We start from the raw sequence: 13,230 nt of genomic DNA on the forward strand, positions 1-13,230 counted from the left end.
AAACAAAGTGAACTCACACCTCAGCTCAGGTCAGAGCGCGAGTGTGTCTCTGAGAAGATGGAGGCCGCAGAGAGAAGATCAAAACCTGACAAAGTGCGTTCCCTAAAGACAGAAGCTGAGGAGAGCCAATCCCGACAGCGCCACCTGGAGGTGGAGGTGAAGAGCTTCCTGGAGGTGCTGGACAGGAAGATCCATGACGTGCGTGACTTCCGCCCAGGCCTCTCCAAGCTGGGCACCAGTAACGAGGGCTAGACAAGGCTCACCACCCGACCGTGAGTCCCAAGTGTGTTTGTGAGACCAGATGGCGCTAGGATGCTTTGAAACAATTGCTTAATGGAGACTTATCAAGAGATAGAAAACAGGTTTCTGGTGGGTGTATTTTCTGGCCTGGGAATCGCCTCCATCCACGATATTGCCCCGTGCCCCCCAATTTGTATGGTTGCGACAATATTCCTTCTCTTGGTTTTAATTTCTGAGCAGATGATTGTGGTGTGGGAACAGCACACAGTGAGGGTGCCTAGCACAATGCCTGACGCAAGGTATTTGCTTAATAAATATTTGTTCAATAAAAAAAAGAATTATTTTTTTCCAAAGCCCCAATCAAAACCGGGGCATTATTAGAAGTATAATAGTTGAACCAACATTGAAAATACATTCAATTTAGTTCATGTGCTCTCAAATGTCCTTTTTTCTTTTAAAGTTGTTCTCAGTTGTAATATCACACAAAATATTAGTAATTTATACTAATTACACAGTTTAAAATATTGTATAAATAATTTAGTGACATTTGATTGAAAAAATACATGTTCCACATGTCTTGACTATTTTTTCCTTCTATATGAAATGTGTGCTTATTAATTATTAAGTTTCAGGTGTTACCATATTTTTGATTTCTAGTATTTAACTTTAGTAGGTGTGCTTGAATGCACTTTATTAATTCATGTACTAATGTTCATATTTTGGATACGGTTTTAATATTACTTGTACTATTTGGTGAATTTTAAACTATTCACTTTTTTTTATGAGATAAAATTTACACATAAGAAAAAAATTCATAGATCTGAAATATATCACTAGAGAGTTTCTGGCAAATGTGAATACCCTTGTCCCCAACACCTAAGGTAGCCTAAAGAGCAAGTCCATACCCACAACACATCTTTCTCTGTGCCTGCGGTCCACTCCTACATGGGGGAAAGGTTTTGATTTCTGACACTATAGATCTAATTTTTTTCTGTTTTGAACTTCATAGAAATTTAATCAAACATTATAGACCTTTTATTAGTAAGGGGCTACTTTTCTATTTTTGAGGTTAATTCATGCTATTTAATGTATAAAATTAGATCAACATATTGCCATTTATTCAATTAATGGACTGACTCTGATATGAAACCTCAAAGTTTTCTTGTATGTATGGAGAGAAAGAGAGAAATGAGAGAGATTTTATATCTAAATCAGTCCATTAAGTAAATAAATGACAATGATTTATTTTCCTGTCAATGAACTTTAAATTTATTTCCAGTTGTGAATATTATAAGCAGAGCTGTTACAAACATCTTACTGTAAATTTTCCTATGTTCTCTCATTTTTATTGAAAAAATATGAAGTATATTTATTTATATAAATATAAAGGGACCATCAGGTCCCACCTTCACAATTGAGGATTATAATACAACATGAGATTTGGGACAGGACACAGACCCAAACCACATCAGATATACATTGTAAAATGTTCATCATAGTCAAGGTAATTTGTATATCCATCTCCTCACCAAGCTACCATTTTATTTTTTTTAAATCTACTACGTGTGTGTATATGTGTGTGTCTGATGTGTGTATACATATATGCATATATATATGTTTTTGTTTTTTGAGACCGAGTATCACTCTGTCACCCAGGCTGGAGTGCAGTGGCGTGATCTCAGCTCACCGCAAGGTCCTCCTCAAGGGTTCACACCATTCTCCTCCCTCAGCCTCCCAAGTGGCTGGGAATACAGGTGCCCGCCACCACGCCAGGCTAATTTTTTGTAATTTTAGTAGAGAGGGGGTTACACCGTGTTAGTCAGGATGGTCTCATCTCCTGACCTCGTGATCTGCCCACTTCGGCCTCCCAAAGTGCTGGGATTACAGGTATAAGCCATTGCGCCCAGCCTACAGTATGTATTTATTCTAAGGGTAAGTTTAAATTTTTTCAGTTGCATTGAGGTATGATTAAAATATTTTAATAATATATGTTTAAGATGCCCCGCTTGATGTTTTGATGTTGTATTAGTTCATTTGTACACTGGTATAAAGAAATGCCTGAGACTGATTAATTAAAAAAAGATATTTAATTGGGTCAAAGTTCTGCAGGCTTTACAGGAAGTGCAGTGGCTTCTCCTTCTGAGGAGACTCAGGAAAGTTAGAATTATGGCAGAAGACAAAGGGGAGTAGGCACATTACATGACCAGAGCCGAAGCCCGTAGGACGGTGCGGGGGAGCGGGGGTGGTGTCTACACTTTGTTAGACAAGCAGATCTTGTGAGAACTCATGCACTGTTGTGAGAATAGAACCAGGAGTTGGTTCTAAATCATACATAAAAGACCCACCCCATGACCCACTCATCTCCCACGAGGTCCCACCTTCACAATTGAGGATTATAATACATGAGATTGGGAGAGGACACAGATCTAAACCATATCAGATATACATTGTAAAATGCTCATCACAGTCATGGTAATTTGCATATCAATCTTCTCACAGAGCTACCATTTTTGTTTTTTAATATACTATGTGTGTGTATATGTGTGTGTCTGATGAGAACACCTAAGATCTACCCTTTTAACGAAAATCACTTTTACAATACAGTATTAAATACAGGAACACTGCTGTAGATCAGATCTCCAGAACTCTTTCAACGTGCACAACTGAAACTCTGTACAGTTTAGCCAACATCACCTGATTTCCCTCTCCTCCCAGATCCTGGGACCCACTATTCTACTCTCTGCTTTCAAGAGCTTGGATATTTGAGGTCCCACATGTAAATGAGATCATAAACCATTTGTCTTTATGCATCTGGCTTATTCCACATACTCCAGGCCCACCTGTGTTGTTGCAAATGTCAGAATTTCCTTCTTTTCAAGGTGAATGAAATTCAGTTTTATGTACACACATTTTATTTATACATTAATCAATCTATGGTCATTAAATTATTTTACAAATTTATACTTTTATAAATTACCTTGCAGAGAACATGTGTTTGACAGCTTCACCTCCTGGGTTCAATACATTCTTCTGCCTCAGCCTCCTGAGTAGCTGGGACTACAGGCGCCCACCACCACGCCTGGCTAATTTCTTTTCTTTTTTTTTTTTTTTTTGTATTTTTAGTAGAGACGGGGTTTTACAATGTTTGCCAGGATAGTCTCTATCTCCTGACCTCGTGATCTGCCCGCCTCAGCCTCCCAAAGTGCTGGGATTACAGGGGTGAGCCACCGTACCCGGCATGACATCATAATTTTATTTCCTTTGAATATGTAATAAAAAGTGGGATCACTAGATCATATGATAGCTTTATTTTTCAATTTATTGAGAAATCAATCCTACCACACCATGTAAGGATACCCTTTTCATCACATTCTTGCTAACATTTATTCTCTTTTGTCTTGATAATAGCCATTTTAAGTGGTGAAAGGTGACATCTCAGTGTGCTTTTCATTTGAATTGCTCTGATAATTAGTAATGTTGAGAATATTTATGCTCTCCTTTCATGTGTGTGTCTCTGAAAATAAATCTATCCAGGTTTTTGCCCTTTTTATCAGGTCATTTGATATTTGCTATTGAGTTGTATGGGTTATTTATAAATGTAGCTAGAACTTTTTGTCAGTTAAATAATTTCACATAGTTTTTCCTCTGCTTTTGATATTAAATTCAAATAAATCATTTCTGAATCAATGACAGAAGGTTTTTTCCATGTTTTCTATGAGTTTATGGCTTCAGGTTATGTTCATTTTTAGTTGATTTTTGTGTATGGTGTTACAGAAGGTCTAATTTTATTGATTTTACAATTGGATTTTTAGTTTTTACATCATTTATTGAGGAGACTGTCCTTTCTTCACTGAGTGTTGTTAGCATGCAAAATCAGGGAAAGACACTTAATTTAAAAAGAAAATATGAGATGAATATTCCTGATGAACATAGACCTAAAAGTTCTCAACAAAATACTTGCAAATAGAATCCAGAAGCACTTTAAAATGTGATACATCGTGATCAAGTGGGCTTTAGCCCTGGAAGGCAAGGTCATTCAACATCCACAGAATCAGTAACTGATTCATCATGTAAGCAGGATAAAAGCAAAAGCCATATGATTATCTCAATAGATGCTGAGAAAGCTTTGATAGGATCCAACATCCTCTCATAATAAAAACTCTCAACAGACTGAGTATCAAATAAACCCCACAAAATTCTAAGAGCCATCGATGACAAGCCAACAGTCAACATTATACTGAATCAGCAAAAGCTCAAACCCCTTGAGAACTTGAACAAGACAAGGATGTCCTCTCACCACTCCTATTGAACATAGCACTGGAAATCCTAGTGAGAGCAACCAGGCAATAGCAACAATAAAGGGGAGCTGATACGGTTTGTATTTGTGTCCCCACCCAAATTTCATGACAGATTGTAATTCCCAGTGTTGGAAGTGGTATCTGGACAAAGGTGATTCTGTCATGGGAATGGGTTTCCCTCTCTTGGGCTGCTCTCATGATAGAGCCCTCAGGAAATCTGGTTTCAAGGTACGTGGCACCTCCCTACTGTCTTTCTCCTGCTCCAGCCGTATAAGACATGATGCTTCCTTTTATGCCATGATTGTCAGGTTCCTGAGGCCTCCCCAGCCATGCTACCTGCACAGCCTGCAGAACCATGAGACAATTAAAAATCTTTATAAGTTACACAGTCTGGGGTGTTTCTTTACAGTGTGCAAATAGGCTAATACAGCATCCGAATAGGAAAAGAAGTCAATGTGTCTATCCAAACTGATGATATAATTCTATGCCTAGAAAATTATAAAGTCTCTGCCAAAATAATTCTAGAATAGATAAACAACTTTGGTAAAGTGTCTGGATACAAAATCAATGTACAAAAATCACTAGCATTTCTATACCCCAACTACTTCCAAGCTGGGAGTGAAATCAAGAATACAATCCTACCCCATTTACAGTATTCACACACAAAAAGTGAAATGCCTGGAAACACAGGTAACAAACAATTGAAAGATCTCTACAAGGCGAACTATAAAACACAGCAGAAACAAATAATAAATGACACAAATAAATGGGAAAACATTTCATGATCATGGATTGGAAGAATCAATATTGTAAAAATTGTCATACTGTCCAAAGCAATTTACAGATTCAATACTATTTGCATAAAATAGGGAGGTTTTGGGTCATGGGGAAAGGTTCTTCAGAAATGGCTTGGTGTCCACCCTATGGTAATTAGTTAATTGTTTATGTATTAGCTAATGTGACATCTGATTGTTCAAAAGGGTCTGGCAACCTTCCTTCTCTCTCATGCTCCCCCTTTCACCACGTGACATAGCCTGCTTCCCCTTTGCCTTCCACCATGATTGTAAGTTTCCTGAGACCCTCACAAGAAGCAGATGCTGGTGCCACGCTTCTCATACAGCTTGCAGAACTGTCAGACAAATAAGTCTCTTTTCTTATAAATTAACCTCAATTATTAATTTATAGCAATGCAGAATAGACTAATACACTGCCCAAAGCAATATATAGATTCAACGCAATTTCTATCAAGGAAATGAAATAATTGATTCTATATATTTTTTAATATCCTAAAATTTATACAGAATCAAAAAAGCCTAAATAGCGAAAGCAATCCTAAGAAATAGAAACGAAGCTGGAAGTACTGCATTCTTTGACTTCAAATTGTACTACACAGATATAGCAAGAAAGACAGCTTAATACTGGTATTAAAAAAAAAAAGATTAATGTAACGGCCTACAGAGCCCAGAAATAAAGCTAAATGTGTACAACGTACTGTTCTTTGACAAAACTGGAAAAAAATATACATTGGAGAAACAACCCTGTATTCAGTAAGTGGTGCTGGGAAAATTGGATATCCACATGTAGAAGAAGAAAACCAGACTTCTATCTCACCATAGACAAAAATTAACTGAATATGGATGTGATATTTAAATGTATAAACTGAAACTATAAAAATACTTGAAGAAAATGTAGGAAAAAGGATAATTGACTTAGGCAAATATATATATATATATATATATATATATATATATATGACTAAGACTTCAAAAGCAACTAGAATGAAAACAAAAATAGACAAATGGGATTTAACTGAACTAAAAATCTGCACAGAAAATGAAATAATCAACATGGTGAACAACCAACCTGCAGAATGGTAGAAGGTATCATCTCACCTCAGTTAAAATGTCTGTTATCAAAAAAGAAAAATAAACACTAACAAATGCTGGTAAGGATTCAGAGAAAAGAAAACTTTTATACATTGTTGGAGAAAATGTAAACTAGTACAGTCACTATGGAGAGCAGTGTGGAGGTACCTCAGAAAACTGCAAACACAACTACTATATGATCCAGCAATTCCACTACTGCAAATTGATCCAAAGAACATCATTATATCAGAGATTTCTGCACCCAGATGTATATGGCAGGACCTTTCACAAGAGCCAAGATATGATATCAAACCAGGTGTTGGAAAAGAGATGAATGGTTAAAGATAGTGTGGTGCAGATACATGATGAAATACTATCATCCATAAGAAGGGAAATCCTGTCATTTGTGGCAATGAGGATGGAACTAGAGGACATTATGCAAAATGAAATAAGCCAGGAACAGAAAGTAACACACTTTGTTTTCTCACTCATACGTGGAAGAAAAAGATTAGTTTCATAAAAGTAAAGATTACAACAGAGGATACTAGAGGCTGGGAAGTGTGGGGGAAGAGGGCAAGATAGGCAGAGATTTGTAAAAGAATACAACATTAGAGTTAGGTAGGAGGGTTGAGATTATAATGTTCTTTACCACTGTGGGATAAATATAATTAATAATAGCATGTGGTATCAAATAGTTAGAAGGATATTGAGTGTTCCCAATTTAAAAAAGTTTTGAGATGAAGGATATGTTAATTATCCTAATCTGAATCCTATACACTATATGTATCAAAACATCACAATGTACCTCATAAATCTTTACAATTATTGTCTATTAAAATTATATTTTAAAATAACACAAAATTCATTGTTAGTGACATAAATGGAGGATCTGGGATAGGCCTGGGGATAAACGAAGGCTTTGGGATAGGTGTGGGGATAAAGGGAGGGCTCCGGAATACATTAACGGCATAACATGTCAACGGGTAGAGGAGCTTGCATTCGATTTTTCTATTTGTAGCACTGAGTAGATAAGACATTTCTCAAAGCTTCTCTCTACAATAGAGACCTGAGGTCCAGGTGAGCTGTGCCGCCTTTGTGCAGTGGCGGCTGAATACAGTGACACTGGGCGCGTCGTGAGAAGCAGTGCAAGGTCAGCTCACTGGACCCTCCGGCCTGAACTGCAGATGAGCCGGGGGCCCCCAGACAGGCCTGGCTTCTGCCCTGCAGACACTGGAGCGTTCGCTGTGGCCGCCACCCAGGAGCCCTGACCTCAAAGCAGCGGGAACCTCTCTGCCCACCTTGGGAAACTGAAGGCAGCAGCGGCCTCTCCTAGCCAGGACCCCGCAGATCCCGGGTCTCCAGCCCCAAACCTGCGCAATGTAAAGGAAGTCCCCGCTGAGCTACAGGGACCCAGCACCTCTGGGTGGGCGTGGCGGGGCGGGAAGCACCCGGGCAGCGGCGGCAGAGATGCGCGGGGGCTGCTGGGAAGTGGGCGGTCCGAAAGGCGCAGGGCTGATGGGACATGGGCGGACCGGGGACGCGTCGGGGCCGGCGGGACGTGGGGGATCCGGGGATGCCAGGGGGTAGCTGGGGCGTGCGCGGTCCAGAGACGCCCGAGTCGCCAGGAAGCGGGGTTAGGACTTAGCGCCTCCTTCTCTTCTGGCCATTCAGCGCCGAAAGTTCGGAATCTCGGGGTAACTCCTGTCCCAGTTGGAAGAGACCCACCCAGTCCTGACAAGGGACAAAGGCCTTAGGGCAAGAAAGGTAAGCAGAGTCCTGGAAGATGATGTGGGGAATAGGGAGCGGCCACCGGATGGTTATCATTCTTCTACCAGACCTTGACACGGATGGGGACAGAGAAGAACCTTCCACGTTTGTCCCACTGGACATGCCCACCACCCTTTACTAGCCCTTTCTAGAAGGCCTGTGCGTAACACATGAAAAAGCTGCTCTTGACCGTCCCCTGACCTTTTAAAAGAACACATTTGCTGCATCGAACCCGCCTAGATGTAAGGAGGTTGCCAATGTATGATAGAGTCAGAAAATTGCACGTCTTGTAAGTTACCATGTGCTTTGCTTATTTATTTATTTATTTATTTATTTATTTATTTATTTATTTATTCTTGAGACGGAGTCTCATTCTGTCGCCCAGGCTAGAGTGCAGTGGCAGGATCTTGGCTCACTGCAACCTCTGCTTCTTGGGTTGTAACAATTCTACTGCCTTAGCCTCCAGGGTAGCTGGAATTACAGGTGTGCACTGCCACGCCTGACTAATTTTTGTATTTTTTGGTAGAGATGGGGTTTCGCCATGCTGGCCATCCTGACCTCAGGTGATCCACCTGCCCTGGCCTCTCAAAGTGCTGGTATTACCGGTGTGAGCCACTGTGCCCGGCCACAAGTTACCATGTGCTTTTTACAAAATCATAGCATAGGGGTGTCTTCTGGAAATGGCATTTTGAAATGGAGTTACTGAACCACTCTTGGAAGGGACACAGGAACCACACGTCTACGTTAATTCAGTGGGTGAAAGGACACGGAGGGGAGACCTGGGCAGGAAAAGAAGAGGGTTCCATGCCAGGCTGCTCATATTTAGAAGACATTTTCATATTGTTGTCATTGTTTTCTTGTGTGTTTTCTTGTGTGCATTTGATTCCTCGCTATTGTATACATCATTGGCAATGCTAAGTATACTTTTGAAATATCTAGTCTTTCTAGATGTTCTGAAGTGCCTGATATATGTTAAAATTACAGATAGTAAAATAATAAATTTTGTAAGTATCTGTTTGTTAAAATTCATACGCAGTGTTTTATTTTATTTTGATGTTGGTGGTGGGTGGGGGGAATGGCCAAATCCCTGCTTGAGTAGCACACATTGTGTTTGTGCTCTGGTTCAGGGAAGGAGAGAAGAGGAGAAAGTGCAGAGTTCTAGGCCTCTGTGCGCACCAGGAGGCGAGATTAATGGTCATCTCTTCTGTATGTGTGTTTTTATTTACCTATGGATATTGTGTGTATAAAGGATGAACAAGTCCTATTTATAACATCTAATCTTTCCAGGTGTTAAACAGGTTGCCAGTGTATGACGGAAGTAGAGTTAATGAATGAACACAGCTTGTACATATTGTGTTAAAATTCATAAAAAGCCTGTCTTCTGAAAAGGACCCTTGGGACCTCCCGCTGCGCCCTCTGGCCCCAGCTTCAGGAAGACCTGGCCAGGGGAAGGTGGGCGGCATGAGCTGCTGCTGGCTACCGGGAAGGTGGAGGAGCCCGGGCCGCATACGCCCCGGCCACCGCCGTCGCAGGTTCCCCGCAGGCTCGCGCTGTTCTGGTTGCTGGGCTCTGCGCGGGCCGCGTCGGGGCGCCTGCTGGGAGCGAGGAGGCGCCATCCTGGCTGGCCTGCTCCAGGAGGAGGCTCGGGCCTGCACAGGCTCAGTTCTCGCGGATGGGCGCGGGCGCTGGGGCGACGCCCTGCTAGAGGGAGCTGCTGGGGTGCGGAGATGCTGGGGCGCCGCTGAGTCGCCTGGGTGTGAGGACCTCGCGCTGGCGCCTCTGGGGAAGGACGCGGAGCCACCGACGGGGAGCCAAGGGCTGCAGCTGGTGCTTGAGGCCCGCGGGCAGGCCCTTGGAGCGGCTGCTGCCCGCTGAGGCGCCAGCGACGTCGGGAGCTCCTGGGAGTCAGTGTTTTGTGCTGGTCTCGGCACGTCCTCTGAAAACTCGGGATTTTGTCACTGGATTGGTGACAGGAGGTGAGAAGGTTTTTAGACGTTGCCTTCGCTGGCTGGGCGCGGGGCTCAGGCCTGGAATGCCAGCACTTTGGGTGGCTGAGGCGGGCGGATCTCTTAAGCTCAGGAGTTGGAGAAGCTGCCTTTGCAGTAACTGTGGTCTGAGGTTCAGCTGAATAAGAAAAAGGGCTTTTCTTTGAATTAGCTGCTTTTGTTATTTCTCTCAGGCTCATCTTTTGTCAGTTAAAAATCCAGTGGTAGGTGTAGCTTAGCGACGGGAAATTTTTGGTTTAGTTTTGGCTGTACGTAAGACTTGGAAATTATTTTCTTTTTATATTCTAGTGTCAGCAAATCCAGAAGGATGTCAGATTAAACACGAATTTAACAAATTTGGCTGGGCGCAGTGGCTCATGCCTGTAATCCCAGCATTTTGAGAGGCTGAGGCGGCAGATCACGAGGTCAGGAGTTGGAGAACATCCTGACCAACATAGTGAAACTCTGTCTCTACTAAAAATACAAAAATTACTGGGCGTTGTGGCGGATGCTGTAATCCCAGCTACTCAGCAGGCCGAGGCGGAAGAATCGCTTGTAACTGGGAGGCAGAATTTGCAGTGAGCCGAGATTGCGCCACTGCACTCCAGCGTGGCCGACAGAGTGAGACTTCGTCTCAAAAAAACGAACAAAAAAAAGGTTTTTTCCATTGGAACGCTGCTCATCATTTTAAATAACAAAAGTTTGATAGACTCATAAAGGAACTAAATTCACAAGTACATATAAGTAAAATAAGCCAAAAAATACTACATCCCGAATGACTGCATTCTTACACATTCTACGAAATAGAAGCTAAAGTAACATGAAGGTTGGTAGTTGAATGGCGAAAAGGTGAGAGAAAAGAGGGAGAAAGGAGGAGTTGCAAGAGAACAAGAAAAAATGTTGAGGGTAGTTGGTTTGTTTTCTATCTTAATAATTGTGATGGTTACATCAATAATTTCCAAATTGTACATTTCGTGTGTTATTAAAATTTTATATTATTCAAGCTATTACAAATAAATACATGTATAAATCACATAAAAAGTCAGATATTTCTGAATGTACAATGAATAAGCCCCAGCTCTATCTCAATTTTTTGGTAGATTCTAAAATGCAACAGTTAGTTTGCTTAATGCAGTCATATTTCTATTTGTACAAATATGTAAAAAATAAATGAAATACTTGCTAAGTAATTTTAATGGCAAAATCACATAATATGAAATTATATTTTCTCAGATGCTGTCATTGACACTAAGCTGCTCCAGGAGTCTCACATCTGTTCTGGACATGGCTCTCTCCTCTGGTGTCCCACCCCAGAGCTTGCTATAGAGGAGGAGACACGCAAATAGGGCCCTCCCTGTCCTGATGAAAACCAACCTTGCCTGTGTCTATGGGAGAAGAGCCCCAGTCCAGAAGTACCAGGAGTTTCCTTTTGGTGGTCAGGTCTCTGAACACAGAGGACTCACTATGGAGTTTGGTCTCAGCTGGGTTTTCCTTATTGCTACTTTAAAAGATGGCTCATGGAGAACTAGCGATATTGAGTGTGAGTGGTCATGAGTGAGAGAAACAGTGGATATGTGTGGCAGGTTCTGACCAGGTTGTCTCCGTATTTGCAGGTGTCCAGTGTGACATGCAGCTGGTGGAGTCTTTGGGAAGCTTGTTGTAGCCTGGTGCATCCGTGAGACTTTCCTTTGCAGCCTCTGGATTCACCTTTTGTAGGTACTGGATGAGCTGGGTCCACCAGGCTCCAGGGAAAGGGCTGGAGTAGGTCTCATTTTTGAGTAGTAGTGGAGGCAGCACAAGCTATGTGGACTCTGTGAAGGGTCCATTCACCATCTCCAGAGATGATGCCAAGAAATCACTGTATCTACAAGTGAACAGCCTGAGAGCTGAAGATAGTGCTGTGTATTACCGTGGTGGCACTGTGTGCATCTCTGGCTTCAGGGACATGCAGAGATGCTGCTTTGGTGTGTTCAGGGGCTCCTGTTTTGGGGACAGCAATTTTGGAATTTGCAGTATCCTTGAATCCAGTGCCTTCGTGGTGGCATTGTATCTGTGTTGTGCATTGGCAGTGAGTCCAGGATACATGCAGCTGATGCTGTGTCTTGTGAGGACAACAACTGTAAAATGATCCTATTAATAAATAGGCAAATGACTTGAATACACATTTTTCAAAAAATATGTACAAATGACATATAGATATATAAAAATGTTAAATAGAAGTAATAATTTTAAAAATTCAAATTTAATCTACAATAAATTATCACCCCATACCTGTTAGAATAGCTATTTTTAAAGAAGATGAAAGATAACCAGTATTGGGGCAGATGTGGAGTAAAGGGAGCCCATGTATACTATTACTGAAAACGTCAATTAGTACAGACATGATGAAGAATACTATGAAGTTCCTCAAAACATAAAAAAAACCCTACTGTAGTATCCATCAACCCCACTGTTGGCCATGTATCCAAAGGAAGTACAATCAGTATGACAAAGAGACATCTGCACTCCTACGTTCATTGCAGGAATATTTATGATAGTAACGATGTGGAAACATCCTAAATTACCATCAATGGATGAATTACTAAAGAAAATGCAGTATGTACCCAATGGAGTAATGTTCATTTGCAACAGCATGCCATATGTGAAGTGCAACAAGCAGGCGCAGAAGACAAGTAATTCATGTATTTCACTGTAGTCTATTTAAATGGTAGACACCCCATTTCCATGGATAGGGTGATTCTAACCTTCTATAAACCTGCTCCAGCCTTTCAGTTAAATCACTATCGTAGGCCGGATTAGTGGGCCAGAGAGATGGGGCCTGTGAACATGAGTGAGTCTGGCCCGTACAATCATAATATAATTGGCCTTGAGGGGCCCAGTCTATAATAGTTCCAAATTCATTTTTTCGTAATACCACCGCAGTATCAGCCACACATTCTTCCCAAACTAAGACTTCTGGGTCTTTTGATTCTTTGGGAATTTCCTTGTGGCAAGGTTTTCCCTTAGGCCTAAATTTTAATGATCTTTGATAAGAAGAGTCCTGTAAATTATTTATTTGTGACCCAAGTGACTTCC

The 13,230-nt window shown here is 41.4% G+C and overlaps 1 protein-coding gene across 1 annotated transcript in view; it reads left to right on the top strand.

Moving 5' to 3' along the window:
• LOC105537377 overlaps positions 1–10,045 on the top strand; it is a 25,783-nt gene extending 15,738 nt beyond the window's left edge. Inside the window, exons 3-5 of the mRNA XM_011976951.1 lie at positions 1,640–1,656; positions 7,717–8,097; positions 9,560–10,045. Of these exons, the coding sequence (XP_011832341.1) occupies positions 1,640–1,656; positions 7,717–8,097; positions 9,560–10,045 (884 nt within the window). The remainder of the gene's footprint in view (positions 1–1,639; positions 1,657–7,716; positions 8,098–9,559) is intronic.
• The last annotated feature ends 3,185 nt before the right edge of the window (positions 10,046–13,230 follow it).

Source organism: Mandrillus leucophaeus, unplaced genomic scaffold (genome assembly GCF_000951045.1).
Source record: "Mandrillus leucophaeus isolate KB7577 unplaced genomic scaffold, Mleu.le_1.0 Scaffold1022, whole genome shotgun sequence".
Classification (NCBI taxonomy): domain Eukaryota; kingdom Metazoa; phylum Chordata; class Mammalia; order Primates; family Cercopithecidae; genus Mandrillus; species Mandrillus leucophaeus.